This window comes from Onychomys torridus, chromosome 11 (assembly GCF_903995425.1).
Source record: "Onychomys torridus chromosome 11, mOncTor1.1, whole genome shotgun sequence".
In the NCBI taxonomy this organism is placed as follows: domain Eukaryota; kingdom Metazoa; phylum Chordata; class Mammalia; order Rodentia; family Cricetidae; genus Onychomys; species Onychomys torridus.
In genome coordinates this window covers 66,181,818-66,204,054 of record NC_050453.1, presented here as the reverse complement: position 1 = coordinate 66,204,054, position 22,237 = coordinate 66,181,818, and the positions used below count along the sequence as shown (strand labels likewise).

At 36.3% G+C, this 22,237-nt stretch overlaps 1 protein-coding gene and 1 pseudogene across 3 annotated transcripts in view; both read left to right on the top strand.

Annotated features, from left to right (window-relative positions):
- Ptpn4 (protein tyrosine phosphatase non-receptor type 4) overlaps positions 1-22,237 on the top strand; it is a 183,348-nt gene that overhangs the window by 98,364 nt on the left and 62,747 nt on the right. For all 3 annotated transcript variants that reach the window (XM_036202734.1, XM_036202731.1, XM_036202732.1), the window contains 2 exons: positions 7,178-7,241; positions 11,353-11,525. In XM_036202734.1, coding sequence (XP_036058627.1) covers positions 7,178-7,241; positions 11,353-11,525 — 237 coding nt within the window. The remainder of the gene's footprint in view (positions 1-7,177; positions 7,242-11,352; positions 11,526-22,237) is intronic.
- Positions 13,599-13,713, top strand: LOC118593608 (annotated as a pseudogene).

The window sequence follows — 22,237 nt, the reverse complement described above, 5'->3', positions numbered from 1 at the left end:
AGTGACTTTAGGGGAAGAAACAAATTCAAAATCAATACATGTTTTTTGTATACCTCCTAAAAGATTTGATCTTGTTTTTTTTTTTTTTTTTTCCAGTGTCTATTATTTTAACAGGCTTCCATAATTAGTTACTTTAATAATACTTTGGTAGATTAAAAATAGAATTACAATAGCTAACAAATAAATGTCTCAGGAAGCAATCATATAAAAAAAAAAAAAACACTGTAATCCTTGGGCAGTGGTGGTGCACGCCTTTAATCCCAGCACTAGGAGGCAGAGCCAGGTGGATCTCTGTGAGTTTGAGGCCAGGCTGGTCTACATAGCGAGATCCAGGACAGGCACCAAAGTTATACAGAGAAACCCTGTCTTGAAAAACAAAACAAAAAACAAACAAACAAAAAACTGTAATCCCAGGATCTTTGTAATGCAACACCTTTGAAATACTGTATTACTGATGGAAATGCAGATACACTAACTTTGGAAACTGACCGTTTCTTTAAAACTGAGCAAAATGTATTAGGCAGTGCTTTAGAGGAACAGAAAGGAAGGAGGAAGGGAGTAGGGAGGAAGAAGAAAGAGAAAAGGGGAATTTACTAGATTATCTTACATGATAGTCTTAACAGTGGCTATCTCCTTGTTGGAGTGGTAGAGAAGCCCAGAGTTTAGTCTGAGAAGTTCAGCTGTCTCAATCCAGTCCTGGGAGCCTGGAAGTTCCCTGGAAAGTTGTTGCTACTGAGTCTGTATCAGAAGACTGAAGAGCTAGAATGTCAAGAAAGAATAACAGGAGCAGCATCTGTAGATGAACTCGTTCAGCAAGAAGCAGGGGAGGGAAGAGTACATCCTGGACCTCTTTCTATCTGGTTGCTGAGAATGGGTCTTTCCTAAGTTAATCCTCTCCTGGAAACCCCTCACAGGCTCCCCTAGAAGTGTGTCTCCTCAGTGGATCCAAAACCAATTGTGATGATTAATCTTGGTTGTCAAATTAATGGGAACAGAATTACCATGGAAAAAAGCCTTTGAGCCTGCCTGTGAGGGACTTTGCCCATGTGACTAATTGAGGTGGGAAGACCCTGTTAAATGTATGGCAGCATTCTGTGAGCTGGTGTCGTGAACTGAAAAGAGTATAAGTAGCAGCCTCATTTATTTGTGTTAGCAAACTGGAGACTGGATGTGGGGAGCTGTCACCATGCCTGCTCTGCCAGGATGAACTGCAATTTCAAACTGTGAGCCAAAATAATCCTTTCTTTCCTTAAGTTGCTTCTGTCACAGCAACAAGAGAACACAGATCACTGATGCCAGGAATAAGATTGTTGCTGTGATAAACCTGACTATGTGGTTCTTAAGCTTGTGGAACTAGTTTGTGGGAGAAGGTGTGGAAGAATTTAGACTTTTGGATTAGAAAAACCCCAGAATGCTGTAAGCAGAACTTTATGAGTCATTGTGATGGAAGTTTGGAAGGCCAGGCTACAGAGAGAACTGGACAGTGGAAGCCTGGCTCATGAGGTTTTAAAGGAGAACAGAGACTATATGGGAAACTGGGCTAGAGGCCTTTCATGTTATATTCTGGCAAGGAAAGAAAATCTGACTTTATTTGGCCCATGTCCTGAGAACTTAAGTCCGGCACATTTGAAAGGAGCAGGCTAATTTATTTGGCAGGGGAAATTTCAAAACAATATTGTATTCAGACTGTGTTATTTACTGTTTACAGCCCTTCTCCAGGTAACAGTGACGAAGCGTAAAATATGGAGCAGAGAGATATGAAAAATGTAGCTTTGTGAGGAAAAGATTATGAGCAAGTATATATATATATAAATAAAAGACAGGTTCAAAGCAGCTGTAATCATTAGAAATTAGTCCCATTGAAGGAAAACCTTCACACTGGTTCAATAGGAATTGGTATCCCAAGAATACGGAAGGCTCTATCTTGTGAAAATGCAAATTTATTGGAAAAGAGAAAACCTAAACTGAAAATATTGCTCAAGGGGTTCCTTGCTCAGAAACAACTGTCTGTTTTCTGGGGTCACCACACAGCTGCAGCTGAGCTCCATTCTGAGTTGGCAGCAGAACTCACCACTTCTGTGCATGGGATACTAGCTTTGCAGGCACTAAGATGTGAGATCACGGAGACCATGCAGCCTGTGTTGTCCTTGGCAGGTGTTCTGTCACAGAAATAAGAGAAGGAACTATTAAATAAACTGGCCAGTTTGACAGTAGAGTAGACATGGCACATGTAATCCTAGCTATTCTTTTCTTGATTATACATGAGAGACATAGGTCATATATATATATATATATATATATATATATATATATATATATATATATATATGATTTGTTCATAAAAATTCATAGCTATAGTATTCATAACAAAATCAAAATGTGTATCAACTGAAAGAATAAAGAAGTGATGGTATATCTACATGCTACAATTCTGCTCAGCATTAAAAAGAGATCCCTATTGATACAGTAAAGCATATAGACATCTCTACCCTGAGTCTATACCAGATCCAAAAGAATGCATTTCTCTCTACATGATATCCTAGAGTATGTATGTTTTTAACAATTGGAAGAGGCTGTTAACTGTAAAGGGGCACCAAGGAGAGAGACTTTGTAAGGTGACGGAACTATTACATGATGATTGTTCTGTGGTACTTATGCAGTTGAACAGATTTAGTAAAACTCATTGAATTGCTCACCTAAAGTTGGTAAATTATATTATAAATGCAAATTTACCTCTGTAAAACTGGTAAAATTAAAGATTGTTTAGTATTTCATCTTTCACCTTTGAAGTGTTTCCTATGTAATTGAAATTGCGGCATGCTCAAGTGCAAAATCAAATAAACAAAAATGTTATTCTTACCTGTAAGTACAGATAGGATACACAAAAATTACTTTTTCTTTTAATTTTCAGATATGATTAAAATGCCAATGATAATTAAATTTTTCTGCATTTTAGAGTCCTATATTATATAATCTGTTTATTTATTTATTTATTTATTTATTTATTTATTTATTTATTTATTTATTGTGTATACAGAAGAGGGCGCCAGATCTCATTACAGATGGTTGTGAGCCACCATGTAGTTGCTGGGAATTGAACTCAGGACCTCTGGAAGAGCAGTCAGTGCTCTTAACCTCTGAGCCATCTCTCCAGCCCCTGTTTTTTTTTTTTTTTGTTTTTGTTGTTGTTTTTTTTTAAATGTTTCATTATTATAAAATAAGGATTCTGGCAAAGTATTGGTATTGCTGTACGAATGGAAAAAATATATTCTATGGGATATTTTACTGAATTTGAGATGGCTTTTGTAGGAATCAGAGAAGGCTCCTCAGTTGGAAGGAGATAGTGAATTTTGAGGAATCAATTAATACATATAAGATATTTGTGATGGAAGACTTGATACATCATTTAAATATACTTGAAGCTGGTTTAAAATTGGGAAATAGTACTCATATGTCTGAGGTCTTCTCCAGGTTGGGTTTCAAAAAACCAAACAGTGAATGTTAACTTTGAAATATTAATTAGAAAATATTTCATATGATGAATTTTAAATACAGTTTTCAGTAATTAAATAGATGGAATTTAAAGTTGCTACAACTATCAAGCCCATATCACCATGGGCTATAATGGATGTTTTCCAACTATTCTCTACAGTACACAATACAAGAAAACTTATGCAAAGACCTTAAGTGAGGGACCGAGAATTCAGCTTCCCGATCTGACGTGTAAGATGTTCACTATCTTACTCCCACAACAAAGAAAAACCAATAGAAACCGAAAGTTGACAGCTCTTCTTAGGTTCTGCACAGAGTTAGACACACTGAGTAAGCTACTGCCTTGAAAACTGGAGACAGGTGACTACAGAGAATGGACATTGGGAGTGCTTGAAAGGTGGCAACTCATTGCCGGGTCGTAGATCTAGACTGGATCGAGAAAAGAACTTGTGGGTGGCCTGTCTTCTGAGCATCTTCAAGCTTTGTGAGATGAAGAACAGGTGCCCTTCCCTGGTCTTATGGAGAGAGCTAAGGGGCGTGGACTTCTGTGACACTTAGATTTAATGATAAGATTAAACCAGATTCCCCAGCTCACGTATTAACAGGCCTTATCAACAAAGGCCTGTGTAATAACAGGATACAACTGAGAAACTGAAGGCAATTCCCAGAGACTGATAGCAACCCAACGACACAAAGAGTGCCGGAGTAAGGGCACTAGCAGAAGCCGAGCTTACACCCCAGGCTGCTCACAGGCAGATAACACTTTTGTCTTGTCAGGTAAACGTGAAGTTTCAGCTAAGGATTGTTTACCTGGTTCCTTTTATTGAGTAAATCATGTCTGGATTCAACTCAAATTTCAAGAGATCAAGAGATTCAAAGACAAAGAGAGAATCTTGAAAGAAAACACCAAAAATACCGTTTTGCAGAGTAGTAAGGATAAGAATTACATGACACTTGTCTTTGGAAAACCCAAAGTGATGGAGTGAAATATTGGCAAGTGTTCAAAGAAAATACTCATCAATTTGGTCTATAGTTGTTTTCCAAAAGCAAGAACAATTCAAGGGATCTTTTACTTGTTGGTCTGCTGTTTGTGGAATGTTAAACTAAGTTCTTCAGGAAAAATAGCAACCACCCTTGAGACTGAAAAAGGCAGACTATCAGACTGGATTTTTAAGCTTTATTGCATAATTTATATGCTTTATGAAATTCATGGTTAAAATATACAGTGTTTGTAGTACAGTTAAAGAACAGAGCATCACCCAATATAATTTTGAACCGTTTTCATTACCCCCAAAAGATTGTTTGTTATAAATCCTTTTGTACCCCCTTCTCTTGCCTCTTTTCCAGCTCTAATCATATTTCTGTTCTGGATATTCTAAAATGAGATAATATATTGTGTGTTTGAATGACTTTTAGCATGTTCTTGACATTCATCTATCCTAGAACAATATATCAATCAGTGTCCCTTTCTATTGTTGAATAATGCTCTCTCCCTTAGTTACATTCCATTTTGTTTCACAGCTCACAAGTTGTTCCTTTTGGCTATTAATACTGGTGTGACGCTGCATGTTTGTGTAAGTGTTGGTAGGAGCATATACAAAGGATTAGGATGTCTGGGTTGGACAGACTTTTTTTCTCACACTGCAGTATGTCACCTTCCATCCCCACTGGGGTATGTGCTACGTTAATTTCACCATAGTCTCCCTACCATTTATTGTTTGTCTTTTGGCTTAAAGCCATCCTGGTGGGTGTGCAATGATACCTCATTTTAATTTTAATTTGTATCCTTTTATGGCTAATAATGTTAGATATCTTTTCATGTGCTTATTGTGTTTTCATCTTCTTTGAAATACTCAGATGGGATTGAATTTATGTGTATACTATTTATAAGATATAAATATATATATAAAAAATAGAGACAGATTGGTTGAGTTCACTCTAGAAGATAAATCAAGAGCATGAAAATCAAAGGAAAAAGTATCATAGCTATCTTATTATACAAAGTAAGTATTATTCATTGCTTGAGAGAATATATTTGTAAAAAACACCAGTCATACAAGTAGACTTTTGCTAGAGACCATCATCCAGTGTAAAATTTTGTATTCATTGTTTGATGTTTTCTGGTGTTTGTAAAATGAAAATGACTAGAAATTAGATTAGATTTTCTGTCTCATTCATTTATAAGTGAACAGCAGTTTTTATTTGTTGCTTGTGTGAAGGTTTTTAATGTTAATGTTTAAATGTAAAAGTATATGTAGCTCTGTATAGGTTTTTGTTTGTTTGTTTGTTCGTTTGTTTGTTTGTTTGTTTTTGGTTTTCGGTTTTCGAGACAGGGTTTCTTTATAGCTTTGGAGCCGGAACTCACTTTGTAGACCAGGCTGGCCTCAAACTCACAGAGATCCACCTGCCTCTGCCTCCCGAGTGCTGGGATTACAGGTGTGTGCCACCACTGCCCAGCTTTCTGTATAGGTTTTTAAATGGCTTACTTTCTTTCCACAAACAGAGGCTATTTTATCCAATCTTCCTTTCACTTTCTGGAAATAATACCCTCTGTTATGTGAGAAAATAATATATCCATGTTGTTATATATCTATGTAGTAAGAGCACAAGATGTAATTGTAAGCAATGAATTTCATCCCTGGGGTTGGGAATTTGGCTCAGTGTTATAGCACTTGACTGGCATGTGCAAGGTGCTGGATTCAGGCCTCCAGCAACACAAAGATCAGACCTAAAACCTAGGCTTAAATTTCCCCCCTCTGAATGGGTCTGCCTGAGTATGACTGGTACACCCGTCCTACCAAGTGACTGAGATTAGATTAGTTTATTCTCTGAGAGTCCTCAGAGCTTCTTAATGGATACAGGTATGAGTCATGAGAATCAAAATGTAGAATTACTGTGAAATAGTAGCCAAATGTTAAACAATTGGCTTCCAAATCACGTTTTACTAAGATTCAGTCCCTTTGGCCTTGTAGCCTTTGAGTGTTACAGCTCCAAATGATCTTTATTTTTTATATGGTTACTATAAGAAATCAAACCAGCTTGATTCATGGGTGGTACTAATGGAACATTGAAAAATTAGTGTTATATAAATTGCATGTATTTAGGCTGGGTGTGGTGGCCACAGTAGAGGCAGAAGCAAACCAGACTGGTCTACATAGTGAATTCTAGGGCAGCCAAGGCTATATAGTGAAACTCTGAAAAAACAAACAAAAATAAGTTACATATGTTTTTAAAAAGTAATGTATAAGGGTGAGATAAAAGTAATTATGGTTTCTAGAATGAAAAATGTTTTATAAAACCCTGAAACTTTACACTTTCCCTTACACATGCTTTGGAGTATTAAAAGTTTTAAATGTTATTTATATTTGTTGAGATTTTAATTTTTGGTGAATATTTCTATAGTTTGATAAAAATTGTCTCAATTGAACACCTAGATTTTCTTTTGTTTTCTAGGAAGCACCATAAACTTTACCAATAAACTTTAAGTTTATTGGTCCATTAAACTTAAGATCATGGCCATGAAGTTAGGAGAGAGCAAGGGTAGTGGTACCAGGGAGTACTGCTGAATAGACTGATTAATATTCATCCTATAAATGTATGAAACTTCCAAAAATCATATTTATAATTTCCCCAATTTTTAAAATATTTCCAGTAATTTTGAATACTCCAATTCTCTTTTATGCAGGTTGAAGATTGTCAAAATTTCTTTTAAATGCAAACAATTTTTTATTCAACTTAGAAAAGAATTGGTGAGTATTGATCTAATACTTATTGATCTTTTAAGGTTGCCTAGCCATAGGCGGGGAAGATGTCTTAATTTGTATACATCTTATACAAGTGCAAGAACATGGGTTTGATGCCTAGAACCCAAATAAAAAAGCTGCATGGATAATCTAGCAGTGAGGAGGCAGAGACAGGCTGGTCCATCCAGCTCCCAGCCTGCCAATCTAGCTTAATGGGAGAGCTCCAGGCCAGTGAGAGACTGTCTCCAAAAATAAGAGACAGTATTTCTGAGAAATAACACCTGAGATTATTCTCTGACATCCTAACATATGTGTGTATATGCAACTACATGCACATGAACACACACACTGAGAAAATTTAAAACTTTCTGTCCCTGTAGAAAATACTTCTAATTTTCCTCCATATTAAATCCATTAGGACTTCCTTTCATAGGAAAGCTTATTTCATTTTGAGAGTGCTGAATATTTAGTTTCTAGGTCATGGACTTACATCTTATATCAGAGTGTTAGTATAGTGTTAAAACAACTTCATCTTATAAATTACTTTACCTGTTTGATCAAATTAAACTAGCTTTGTCTGGTATGGTGACAGAAGCATGTAATCACAAGCATGCAGGAAGACTATTTGAAACCAGCCTAGGTTACAGGGCAAGATCCTGACACAAAACACATACATATTTACAAACATGAATATGCAATCAAACTAACCTTGTTCTTTGGTTTGCATTATTTTTTTATAAATCTTTGCAAATTAATGCATGTTTTAAGGTGCATATGTGTAAAATTTCCTTAAAATCTTAAAAATGTATTTGAATTAGCTACCATATCCACTGTTAGAGGATAGTGTTCTATTTTGTGATTATAGTTTATCTTTTATGTTTATTAAATATGGGAGATTTTCTAAAATAAAATTTTTATCGAAATGAAATTTAGTGTGGGAAAGTACTTAGACCTTAAGAATATACTTGATAAACTCAGATTAATATATAGAGAGCATGAGCTAGTCCTGTGCTAATGGAGCTGATGTCCACTTGCAGGTACTAACCTTTCCAACACATAAGCAGCATTATTCCCATTTGTTCTGCCTTGAATTAGTTTACACTCATGGAATGTAAATGAAACTATACAGCATGTTCTTTTTGCTTTCCTTCTTTCCAACTTAACTATGTAAAATTCATGTTGTTGTACTGACATCCATGATGTTATATGGTTTACTCCTTAGTGTGTGATATTCCACTAAGTGCATATGCCATAAACTAGCAGTTCATTCTTCTGTTAGTGGGCAGTTTTACTGTTCCCCAGTGGGAAATAGTATGACTAATGCTGGTATAGAACAGTCATATTGTTCGTGTGTGTGTGTGTGTGTGTGTGTGTGTATAAGTAAATATCCAGAGAAAGAAATATAATAAATTTTGTTGTCTAGAAACTAGAGAACAGATATTTTACTTGGAGTAACTATAAAGATATGTAGTAGACAACTTTTCTAGTTTACCTGATTGTGGTGGATATGTTATCAGTAGTAATAACAATAATAATAATAACAGTTATGAAATGTAACATTTGTTGAAAACAGTGTATGTGCCTGGTAATATATGAACCATTTTTATTATTTAGTTCTCATGCTTGTTGTCTGAGAGACTGGATCAGTTAGCACTGTGTTTACCTGTGAGTAACAACAGCTTCAAAAGTCAACCTAGTGAGTGCTAAAAGACCCCATACAGATATACTCTGCAGAAGGGCACATTGCCAATGTTCTCTCTCTGAAACATCCATGTTTTTAACTATCCAAACTTATAGCCAGATGCAGTGGTGCACACCTGTAATCCTTGTGCTCAAGAGACATAGGCAGTAGGGTAGCTTTTTGTTCAAGGCTAGCCTTGGTCTGCATAGCAAGGTTCAGACCAAGTAGAGTTACATAGCAAGACTTTCAGCCAAAACAACAGCAGCAAAACCAAACTTTCATTTGTTATCCTTACTCTTAAGATACTTTATGTCCATTGTTTACAAATTGGAGAAAAATGTTGTTGCATTTCAAATACTGTTACAGTATTAAAATTATATACAGACAATTTGAAGCAATTGTTTTAAAGGGAGGTAGCATATGTCCTTCTTAGAGCACACACACTGAGAGTGTTACTGTACTATATTCTCTGTTAGACATTCTGTCATTTTTTTATAATGTTCAACATATAAACTGACAGTACATGTACAAACACTTGTTAATGGTACATTTAATTTTCTAGTAGCCAGTCAGTTATGCTTTAATCATCTTACCTTCTAATATGAAAATATATGAACAGTTTTGTCATGATTTAATTATGGAAAATACTTTCATGATGGAAATATTTCTTGAGTAAAACATAGAATGAATTCTTCTTAACCTTGAAGATATTATTAGTAATTTTAGATTGTTTCAAAACTGGTAAATGTTCATCAAAAGGTCTCATTAAGTGAGTTAATTAAGTGAAGAAGTAGCATGGACTATATATGTAGTATACATGCCCCAACCAGTCCTTGCATCTACATGCTGTCCAACAGAAAAATATGCCTATGACTTGAATACCACCTCAGGAAGGACAGTATCCACATGTAGCTAGATACTTAACAAGGTTGAGGCAAGAAGGTTGTGAGTTCAAAATCAACCTTTGCTGCATAATGTGAGGAGGGCCTGCCTCAAAAACTAAAATAAGGTTGACATGGTGGCCCATACCTCTAATCTCAGCACTTAAGAGGCTAAGAGGGGTATTGACACAAGTTCTAGGATAGCCTGGTCTACAGAAGAGGCCATGCTTTACCTCTCTTCCCTCCAAAATCCACATGGTCGTTAACATGAAAAGATGTTGAATTTTATTAGTCATCAGGAAGAGGTGCATGTCCTAACCAAACTGTTCCACTTCTACATGTCTATCAAGACAATGAAATAAGGGTGGTACATGATTATAATACATCTCCCAAAGGATAAGACAGGAGAACTATCATGAGTTCAAGTCCAGCCTGAACTTCATAGTGAGTTACAGGCCAGCTTTTAAGGTACAGTATAAAATGCTGTCTCATTAACCAAGCAAATACAAAGCAAAAATGGAAAATTACTGAAGCTGGGTAGTATATAGAACACATACTATTGTTGGGAGGAAGTATTAACAACTCAAGCGAAACATGCATGTTATGATCTAGGAGAAAAAAGTACATATGTGTACAGACACTAGTAATGAATATATACAACATCACTCATCTATCCCATATGGGAAATATCAAATGTCTATAAATAGAAAAGTAGATAAACTATTGTGGATATACTATAATAGATTACAATGAAAATGGAAACAAGGATAACTAGTTTGTGGTCATGACAGTAAAGCGACTATCAGTAGAAGATAATCTAGTGGAAGAAGGCAGCGGAGGGTATTACCAGGTAGCACGGAACGATGTGTCTCACAGTCTGCACTGAGTGGTCGATCACATCGTCTGGAAATCCGAACTGTTACTCAGGAGATGTGTCCTTTGTGTAATGTGATTTGTGCGGAAAAAGAAAAGCTAGAGAAATTACTCTATTTTAGTGCTAGTCAATTTTTAATGTGATTTTGTAATAGTGCTTGGAGGTGTTGAATATTCTTATTTTTTTTTAAGATTATTTATTTATTATGTACACAGAGCGGGGCGCCAGATCTCATTAGAGATGGTTGTGAGCCACCATGTGGGTGCTGGGAATTGAACTCAGGACCTCTGGAAGAGCAGTCAGTGCTCTTAACCTCTGAGCCATCTCTCCAGCCCGAATATTCTTATTTTTAATCAAGACACAATTATAAATTGTGGGCCACAAATTTAATTTATAGTCCAGGCTTATATTTTGAAGCAGAATCATAGCTAATAAAATTTGAAAATAATAAAAAATTTAAACTTATTTCTAACTCTGATAGAGAATAGAAGTCCTTAAAGTTGTAAAATACTAAAGTGCACATTTTGCATATCTTTTCCTTTAGTTCACTGAGTTTTTGTTGAATAAACAAAGTCATTGAGGGAGTGATTAACATTTGCAGGATTTGCATAATTTATCTGTCAAAAAATGATCAGATCCTGATATTTTCCCATATTCTCTGAATTTTGTCATTTAATACAGCATGAATCTAGAGAAACCCTGCTGGGATTTAATATGGTGAATTACAGAGCATGTAAAAATCTGTGGAAAGCGTGTGTAGAACATCACACATTCTTCCGCTTGGATAGACCACTTCCACCTCAAAAGAATTTTTTTGCACATTATTTTACCCTGGGTTCCAAATTCCGGTACTGGTAAGTAAGTACTTCTTTATACTAAGACTTTATTTAGAGAGATTTTATTCCTCCCTTACCTTTAGATTACAGCTATAGGCCTAAAGAGATGGCTCATAAGTTAAGAGCACTGGCTTCTCTTCCAGAAGGACACAGGTTTAATTCCCAGCACCCACATGGGAGCTCACAGTATCTGTAACTCCAGGTCCAGAGCATCCATCATCCTCTATAATTCAGCATAAATCCAGAGAAATAACTTTTCCTAAATTTTTTTCTTTATTTTTATTTTATGTGTATGGGTGTTTTGCCTGTATGTGTATCTATGCACCATGTGTGTGCAATGCCCACAGAAGCCAGAAGAGTTTACCTGAGTTTGGAATTATAAACAGTTGTAAGCTAGTGTATGGTTGCTAATAATCAAACCTGCGTCCTCTAGAAGAGCAGCCAGTGCTCTTAACTGCTGAGCCATTTCTCCAGTCCCCTTAAATTTATGTTTTTCTCTTTTTAAAGTAATTTTTTATGGACACCTAATGAGGCATAGTGTGGCCTTTGATGTGCTTGTAGCATGTAATCATCAGATAAATCCACAGCCTCAGATGTATGTCATACTATGTCCCTTGTGTTGGGAATATTCGAAACTTCTATCTACTACCTATTTTGAAAATTATAATTAATGTCAATCATAGTTGCTCTGATATGCTCTAGACTATGAGGACTTACTGTTCCTATTCAGCTATGTGTTTTGTCATTTATTGACTTTTGTTTTTAATTCTCCCAAAGGCAAGAATTTTTGGAAAATAACTTTGAAGAAGCCCTGATTAGTCTTAGCTGTAGAAGTCTAAAGTGACACATAAAAGCTAGTTTTAAAGTGAAATATATTAAAACTCATGCAGAAAAAGTTAATAGTGATTTAAAAAAACAAATGTTATTATTTTACCTGTTTTTGTTTTTGATTTTCCATCTCTAATATTTTATGCTAGAAAAAATTGTTATATAAAAAAATGTTTAGATATTCCTCCAAAAGGTTAATAATATAAACCCCAACATTTATAAATGCTCAACTTATAATAGTAGTAAAAATATAACAGCATTTGTACATGATATATCACTTAAAATGCATGCCTGTCACCCCAAGAAAAAAATCTCAGCCAGGCAGTGGTGGTGCACGCCTGTAATCCCAGCACTCGGGAGGCAGAGGCAGGCGGATCTCTGTGAGTTTGAGGCCAGCCTGGTCTACAGAGGGAGTTCCAGGACAGGCTCCATAAACTACAGAGAAACCCTGTCTCGAAAAACCAAAAAAAAAAAAAAAAAAAAAAAAAAAATTTCTCTTTCTTTTTTTTTTTTAAACCAGAGCTGAGGACTGAACCCAGGGCCTTATGCTTACTAGGCAGGTGCTCTACCACTGAGCTAAATCCCCAACACCCCAAAAAATCTCTTAAGTATGGGAATTCAATATCAACCATGAAGTAGAATTTAATTTTTTTTAACCAAAAACCAAAACACAGCAGATTCTTAAGTAACTTGATAACATGTTTTAGTAAAATCTTTATTTTCCAAAAAGCAGTATTCAGAAAGGTAAGATATAGTACTTGCAATTTTAAAGCATAATAGACTGAGGAAGAGAGCGTCAGGCCAGGGGTGACAATCAAGGAAATGCAGAGACTGCCTGTCCCTGCTCACACCTTCAGCAGGGACAGGAACGTCCTGTATACTCTGAATGAATGGGAGGACATTGCAAACCCTTCAGGATATTCCTGAGTTTAATTCCAAAGTGACCAGCAGTGAAATTATGCAAGGACACACACACACACACACACACACACACACACACACACACACACACGGTTTCATTTAGGCTACAAAGAAATAGAGTGTAGTAACCAGCCTCCAGTTGCAGTTCAAACAGGTCTCAGATAAAATAAGACAAAAAAACTCAAAAAGGTTACTCACATCCTACAACATCTAATAGGAAAGCTAGTCATGATGAATCCAAATAGAAAAGACAGAATTAGTTTGGGACAAAAAAAAAAAAAAAAACTACACTGAAACAGAAGGAACTTTCTAGTAAAGACAGTTATTTAAAAACCAAGCTTAGTGCTCGCTTCGGCAGCACATAGACTAAAATTGGAACAATACAGAGAAGAAGAGAAGATTAGCATGGCCCCTGAGCAAGGATGACACGCAAATTCGCAAAGTGTTCCATATTTTTGTAAGAATTAAAAAAACAAACAAGCTAAACAGCTGTCTGTGTATAGAAAGAAAGAAACTAAGACTGGAAGCGGGGAGCTGGCTAGCTCAGTAGTTAAGTTACTAGCACCCATGTCACCACCATTCACGCTGCCCGCGACTTCAGCTCCAGTGGGGTCAAGTGTCTTTGCAGGCGCCTGCGGTCATGTGTACAGATACACATACACATGGTTAAAAATAAATAGAAATAAGGGAAAGAACCCAAAATCACCTAAGGAAAGCAGCAACCATCCAGGCAGTTACTCCCTTTGGTAACATTAGCCTAGTATTAGTACAATTCATATATATATATATATATATATATATATATATATATATATATATATATGAATTTTTTTAACTAAGATTATGGATATTTTTGAAATTGAGTAAAATGTCTTAAAATAACTTTATTGGAGCATTCACATATAGTAAACAACTATGTTCAAGTTGTAAAGCTTGGGAGTTGAATTCCTTTGAGTGAAGATTCAGTCAAGGTAACAAACATGTTCATTATTCTCAAAAGGTCCTTCATGTCTCTCATTAACTCCTCTTGCCAACCATTTGTCTTTAGGCAGTTGCTGGTCTGTTGTCTCTTAAGTTGATTTCCATTTTCTAGGTTGTTATATAAATTGAAACATACTTTATAGTGTGACCACTTTTACTCAGCACAATTATATCATCTCATTTATGTTGCTTATATTGGTAGTTCTCTTTTATTGCAGAGTACTATTCTATTGTATAAATATAATTTGTCTATCCATTCGCTTAATAATGGATTTCTCTGTGTAGTTTTGGTGCCCATCCTGGATCTCGCTCTGTAGACCAGGCTGCCTCGAACTCACAGAGATCTACCTGCCTCTAAAGTGCTGGGATTAAAGGTGTGCACTACCACCGCCTGGCCCAGGTTTGGGCTTTTATAAATAAAGCTTCTGTGAATATATATACACATATGTACATATATGCATTTATAAGGCTTTATGTGCACATTTACTTTGTTTTCTTGGGTAAACAACTAGGAGTAGAATGGCCAGGTTATATGGCTGTTTAACCATTTAAGGCACCTCCAAATATGTCTTCAAAGTAATTATGCCATTTATATACAGTACTGCAATGTGGAGGAGTTCCAGCTCAGGGCTGGCGCTATAGACTAATGGAAAAGAACTTGCCTAGGATGTGGTAGGTCCTGGGTTCAATCCCCAGCACTGCCCCCAAACAGTGTGGAGTTCCAGTTCCTTCATGGATTGATTCATCAGAGTTTGCTGTTTTCATTGTTTACCTGGGTCGGTCTTTCTTTCTTTCTTTCTTTCTTTCTTTCTTTCTTTCTTTCTTTCTTTCTTTCTTTCTTTCTTTCTTTCTTTCGACAGGGTTTCTCTGGGTAGCTTTGGTGCCTTTCCTGGATCTCACTCTGTAGCCTAGGCTGGCCTCGAACTCACAGAAATCCGCCTGGCTCTGCCTCCCAAGTGCTGGGATTAAAGGCGTGAGCCACCACCGCCGGCTACCTGGGTCCTTTGAACAGCATGGGTCTTATTTTGATGAATTTGAGTTTACCAGTTTGTCCTTTTATGAATTTATCTTTTGTTGTCATACTTGTGAAAATGCTGTCTAACCTAAGGTCACAAAGATATCTTTATTTGCTTGTAAACGTTGCACAATTTGAGCTCTTACACAGAGGACTGTGGATCGTTTGGATGTAATGCCCGTATCTGGTGTAAGGTAAACGTTGAGATTCATTTCTTGCCCGTGGATGTTCAGTTGTTGCTTCGTACTTTTGTTGTTCATATTAGTGTGCTCTTGTTCGCTCACTTTATGACTAAAGCTTAGAAGGTTCACTCTTCCAGTTTTGTTCTTTTAAAAAGATATTTGGGTGCTCTAGGTTTTTTGTATTTCCATTTGAAGTTGAGAATTATTAATAGTATCTCTATTCCTAGGTTTTAAAAAAAAGCTTTCAGCTGATGATATCAAATTTTGGAGGACTGATATCTTTAAAATACTGGTTCTTTCCGATCATGAAGCTCAGTGTGTCTTCTCTAACGTTTTGGGGTTTTTTTTGTTTTGTTTTGTTTTGTTTTTAAGATTTATTTATTATGTATACAGTGTTCTGTCTGCATGCCAGAAGAGGGCACCAGATATTCTTACAGATGGTTGGGAGCTACCATGTGGTTGCTGGGAATTGAACTGAGGACCTCTGGAAGAACAGCCAGTGCTTTTAACCTCTGAACCATCTCTCCAGTCCTCTAAAGTTTTATTTTGTTTCTTTCAGCAATGTTTGTAGTTTTGAGTGCCCATGTCTTTCAGGTCCTCTAATGCCTGTACCACTTGCCAGAAATGAATACTGTTTGACATATTTGTTTACGTATTTATGCTAAAAATAGTTTACACATGAGTAAGGATAAGAATGAATAAGAGATGATTATTAAAAAATACATAGAAGAACAAATGAAGAAAGAATTCAGTCTTGGAAGGGATATCATGAAAAGCAACATTCTGAGAGGTGACTTGGAGGGTAAAGTGTTCACTGTGCAACCACGAGAACCCAAATCTGAATGCCCAGGACTCACATGAAAGCACCAACAGCCTGTGTCTGTAACCTCAGCACTGAGGTCTTTATTAACCTTAAGTATTTTTATCTTTTATTCTAAATTATATTGCACATTGGTTGCTCCAGCCACTAAAGAGAATCGCTTTTCTTTTTAATACTTGTTTTGTGAACAGTTGTGAAACCCTGTGGAAACTGTTCTTAGGTTTCCAAGGGCTTTTCTACTTAGAGGATGAGAGATGGCTTCAGTTCTTCGTTTGTAATATGCCTCTCATTTCTTCCATGGAGAACCTTTTTATAATGTTGTATATTGTGGTCAAGTGTTGTTTCCTCTTAGAGGAAAGCATATAGTGGAAAGCAGCCACTATTAAGTATCATGTTGGTTATGAACTTTTAAAAAAAATTGGGGCTGGAGAGATGGCTCAGCGGTTAAGAGCACTGGGTGTTCTTCCAGAGGTCCTGAGTTCAATTCCCAGCAACCACGTGGTGGCTCACAACCATCTGTAATGAGATCTCGTGCCCTCTTCTGGCTGCAAGCATGTAGGCAGAATACTGTATACATAATAAATAAATAAATCTTTTTTAAAAAGATCTTTAAAAAAAAATTACTGGGAGGTGGTGGCATATGCCTTTAATCTCAGCACTCAGGAGGCAGAGCCAGGCGGATCTCTGAGTTCAAGGCCAGCCTGGGCTACAGAGTGAGTTGCAGGACAGGCTCCAGAGCTACACAAAGAAACCCTATCTCGAAAAACAAACAAACAAACAAACAAACAAACAAATAAGTAAGTAAGTAAATAAATAAATAAGTAAGCAAGCAAATAAATAAATAAAACAGTATATGGCATGTTGAAGAAGTTCTCTTTCTCATTTGCTGAATGTTTCTATCAGGGTTAGATATTGGGTTTTGTTAGATGCTTTCTCTGTAATTGTTGATATGATCATAATGATTTTCCTTTTAGTTGTTAACATAAGGAATTTCATTGGGAGTTTCAAATGTGAAACCAGTTCCTTATTCCTGAGTTAAACCTCACTTGCTCATGGAAAACTTTTTATATACTGTCTCATTTGACTTACCAAATTTTTCTGGAATTTTTGCATCCATATTCGTGAAGGACATTAGTCTTTTGTATAATTATGTCAGGTTTTAGAGTCAGGGTAAGGTTGGCTTTAGTTAAAGAGTTGAAATAAAATTAATTTTGTGGAAGGTTTTGCCTAGTCCAAATATCATTTCCCAGAGATGATACAACAGGCACAGGCTGCCACAGTGGCATTTCCTGGGTTCCAGGAGAATGAGCTCAGGTCCTCATGATTGTGTGACAAGCACTTTACTGTCTAAGGCATCTCTCCAGCCCTTCCTTTATATATTTGTTTGTTTGTTTTTCCTTTTGGTTTTTTGAGATAGGATTTCTCTATGTAGTCCTGGCTATCCTGGAACTCACTCTGGACCAGGCTGGCCTTGAACTCACAGAAATCCACCTGCCTTTGCCTCCCAAGTACTGGGATTAAAGGTGTGTGCCACCATCATCTAGCTCTTACTTTCTCTTTATAGTAAAGGAAGTGAATGGAGTAAATGCTTGATTGAATTTATCAAGGGTTAGTTTTATTTATAGAAAGTGTTTTTAAACAGCACATTCAAATAATTTACTAGATAAGCCAATTCAGGTGTTTTTTGTTTTGTTTTTTCTTGAAGAAACATTGGTAGTTGGTGTATTTCATTCCATGTAGGTTATTGACTTTATTGTCATAAAGTTCCTAATGACCATCGTTATCTTAAGTCTGGAATGTATAGGAAGGTTACTTTACTTCCTTCATTCTTGCTTGTGTTTTGTCTCCCCCCCCCAACTCCCCCGCCACCACCTGCAATCAGTCTTGTTAGAATCTCATCAGATTGGATTATTTTTAAACAATCTATATGCCAAATAAAATTTTTCTTCAGACTTATGTAGCTCAGTTCTAAAATGAGATGGGTATGGAAATGCCTGAAAATGGTAAGCTCATCCAGATTGCCATTCAAGTTAGTTTAAAGCCAACATTGTAGACATTATTCAGTATGCAAAATCCCAGGCATTGTAAGATCTCTGAATCAGCAGATAGAGAGATGGCACAGTGCTTCAGAGCACTGGCTGCTCTTACAGAGGACCTGGTTTGCTTCCCAACATCCACATGGTAGCTCAGAACTATCTGTAACTCCTGTTCCAGGGCTTCTGATGTTCTAGAGTTTATACGCTTTTCCAGTGAGAATTCACTCTGTATACTTAGGGATTAATAAAAGAAAACACTCTTTAATTTAGCTCACATCTGGCTCTGGGTAAAACCCAAAAAGAAGCTGGCCTTGATTAGAAGATTTTGCTGACTTTTATATACACCATAAGTTAAGCATTTCATATAAACTCTCATTCTTTAAATCTCTTTCAGGCTCCAACTGCAGGTCAGGTTACACGTTGAACAATTTAAACAGAGACAGGAGACTACAAGTCTCCTTAGGCACTTAGGCAGATGAGAGATTTATACATCAAAAATAATACATATTGCCCGAATTATTTTAAGTACACTGTGTCATTCTTTTTCAAATAGGTCTTACCAAAGGTCTCCTTGCCCATCTGGCAGAATTATGCTTTTCTCAAGAGTAAAACTGGGGGCTTTATGATAGACCAGGACCTTAATGTTGGTTGTGACCTTGCACTGTACCGTCACTGACTGTTGGAGGCATGTTCTTTCATATAGGAATGGGCATAATGGCTGACTATAAGTCAAGGTTGTCTCCTTTGATCTAGGAATGAAGTCTAATAACTAGTCAGTCTTTGTGAACAAACATTTATATCCTAGCATCCTAAATTTTGCTTATCTCTAACATTCCTGATTATTTGGGGGATATTTTGGAGGCAGTGACTCCCTTTGCTAAATTCTACTTTGTGTGACTTATTGTGTCCTAAGAAAATCTATTAGTAAGACTTTTACAACATCAGTTCTATTCTTTTTTCCTTCTTTATTAACTAAAACAATTTTTAAATTTGAATATACTTTGATCATATTCTTCCTCTTCCCCCAAGTCCTTCCAGATCCTCTCTTCCTTCCTGCATACCCACCTTTAAGTTCTTTCTCAAAAAACAAACAAAACCCTAACACAACCTCAAGACCCCCCAACACCAAGAAATCAAAATAACTCCCTCCCCCAAAACCCTACCAAACTGTTAGCAAATAAAAGTACACATACACACACAAAATGTGGAGTCCATTATATTTTGTTTAACTACTCCTCGACATGAGGCCTGTCCTTGACTGTCATATACCCAGTGACACTATGTTGGAAAAACTGATTTTCCTTCTTCCAGCAGATATGTGATAGTTCAGTTATTATCTTTACCCTAGTGGCTAAGTTTTAATTTATTCATCCATCTATCCATCCATCCATCCATCCATCCATAACTATTCTATTTTCTTTTTTCTAATAAGAGCTGTCTGGTCCCTCTAAACAAGTGGTTCTCAATGTGTGGGTCCTGACCCCCTTTGAGGGTCAAATGACCCTTGTACAGGAGTCACATATCAGATATCCTGCATATCAGATATTTACATTATGCTTCATATTATGTTATGAAGTATCAACAAAAATAATTTTATGGCTAGGATCACTACAACATAAGAAACTGTATTAAAGGGTTGCAACATTAGGAACGTTGAGGACTCTTATTATATACCCTCTGTGGTTCTATGGATTGTAGCTTAGTTATCATTGACTTAACAGCTAATATCCATATATAAACAACACATATCATATTCGTCTTTCTGGATCTGGGTTACCTCTCTCAGGATAATTTTTTTCTGGTTTCATCCTTTTGCCTGCAGATTTTATGACATCATTGTTTTTAATGACTGAGTAATACTTTATTGTGTAAATATACCACATTTTTTAAAAATTCATTCTTCTGTTGAGGAACATGTAGGTTGTTTCTAAATTCTGGCTACTATGAAACTTAAGGTTTTTCTATGTCACTGATCTCCTCTTCTGGTCTCTGAAGGCACTACACATGCATGGCACATATACATACATGTAGAGAAAACACACAAAATAAAAATTGAAATATAACTGAGTTTTTTTTTTAATAGTAAAATCAGGCCAATTAATTAACTCAAGAAAATAACGCAAGAAAAATCCCGGTGAAAAGAGCAGAATAAAGAAAGTTTAAGGGCAGTGGTGGCGCACGCCTTTTAATCCCAGCACTTGGGAGGCAGAGGCAGAGCACTCGGATCTTGGTGAGTTCGAGGCCAGCCTGGTCTACAGAGCAAGATCCAGGACTGGCACCAAAGCTACACAGAGAAACCCTGTCTCGAAAAACCAAAATAAGAAAAAAGAAAATAAGAAAGAAAGGTTAAACCCTTTACCAATAGGGTTAATCTGTAGCAACTGTCAGAATTACTAGAGAAATGAGTTAAAATGATAAAAGCCTTTTAAAAGATAATCTTTAAAGAGGAAGATGTAGGTGAGAGGAAGTATTTGAGTCCTCGTGGACAAAATTTAAAACATGCATATTTTAAATACACATGTCAGCTTTGTAAGGGTTTTCTAAGCCTTTCCCCCTTTTCCAACCAGCAGCAACCCCTCCCTGAGCATATGTATTGTAATCACAGTATAAGACTGTCTGTATTTCTAGCTTTTCTAAGTGAGTGTATATGAAGTTCCAGAATGATTTTTATCCTTTTATGATGAGACTTCAAATTTAAGAGTAGCTTACATTTTAGATGTTCTTTTCATTATATATTTCTTTATTATTTGAATTACTGCAATGAGGTTATATGTATGTATTTAACAGTTAGTACTTCCTCATTGCTTAAATTCATACTGTCACAATTTGGTATTATAATATTGTTAGAAATTTTTAATTTATTCTGACTCTAAAGAGTATGTTATGGAAAATGTGCAATGTAAATACCTTTTGAACAATTAATTGTTCCTGCTTGCTATGTATGAGCTTTGACTTGTTAATCCAACCTTTTGAGCAATAGAGTTGGATTTCAATCTACTTTACTGCCATATTAATATATCAGTCAGGACTGAATTAGAGAAATTCAGAGCCCTTTTTGATATTTCATGTAAAACAAAATTAATCCTCAGACTTGGTTACATAGGCATTTAAAAACAAAATAAAAAACAAACAAACAAAAAATGGGAGAAGATAAGTTGAAGAGGGGTGATTATTTAGACGTAAGTATGCAGGAGAAGTAATGTGCAAGGTCTGCATTCCCTGAGCCTAAACCTTCAGAGATGGTGCCCTCCAGTCCAGCTAGTCTTGGACCTGTCACAGCAGTAGTACTTCATCAAGATGTGATGCTTCTGCCCTCTGTTCCCAGGACTTGTGAAGCGGCTCCAAGCACTTGCCAGGACTGCTTTGCATTTTTTTTCTTTTATGACCTTCCTCCTACACATTCTGAAAGCAGAACCTGGCAAAAAGCTATGTGAGAAAGGAGTCTAGAAAATGGGATGTGTTCACTTACATCCCCATGATAAATGTAGCAAAGCACAGTGGGACAGAATAAGGCCTGTGACAGCCCATTTCACATTAGTGTTTAGACACAGGCCGTATATATTTCTAATTTCAAAGGTTAAGTTCCATGTTTGTAGTTCTTAACTTTAGAATGTATCTGAAGCACTTTTTCATTATTAAATCGGAATAGTCTTACAAATTAAATAGTAAAGTCAGCATGACAAATGTCTAACTGCATACAATTCTTTCCTTAATGGACATGCCCAAAATAAACAGAGATCAGCTCCCTCTCGCCATGGTAAGCAGTGGCTAGGAATACTGATGCTATTGTTCTACTTAAGATGTTGAAATACTATTGGCTAGAAGGTACAGCTGGGAATATTGACAAGCTTTATTGCTTTCTTAACCACCTCTGTTTACATATATGCTTATTACTATTCTAAATATCCAAGGGATAAAATGCATTAAACTAGTAAACCTGAATATGT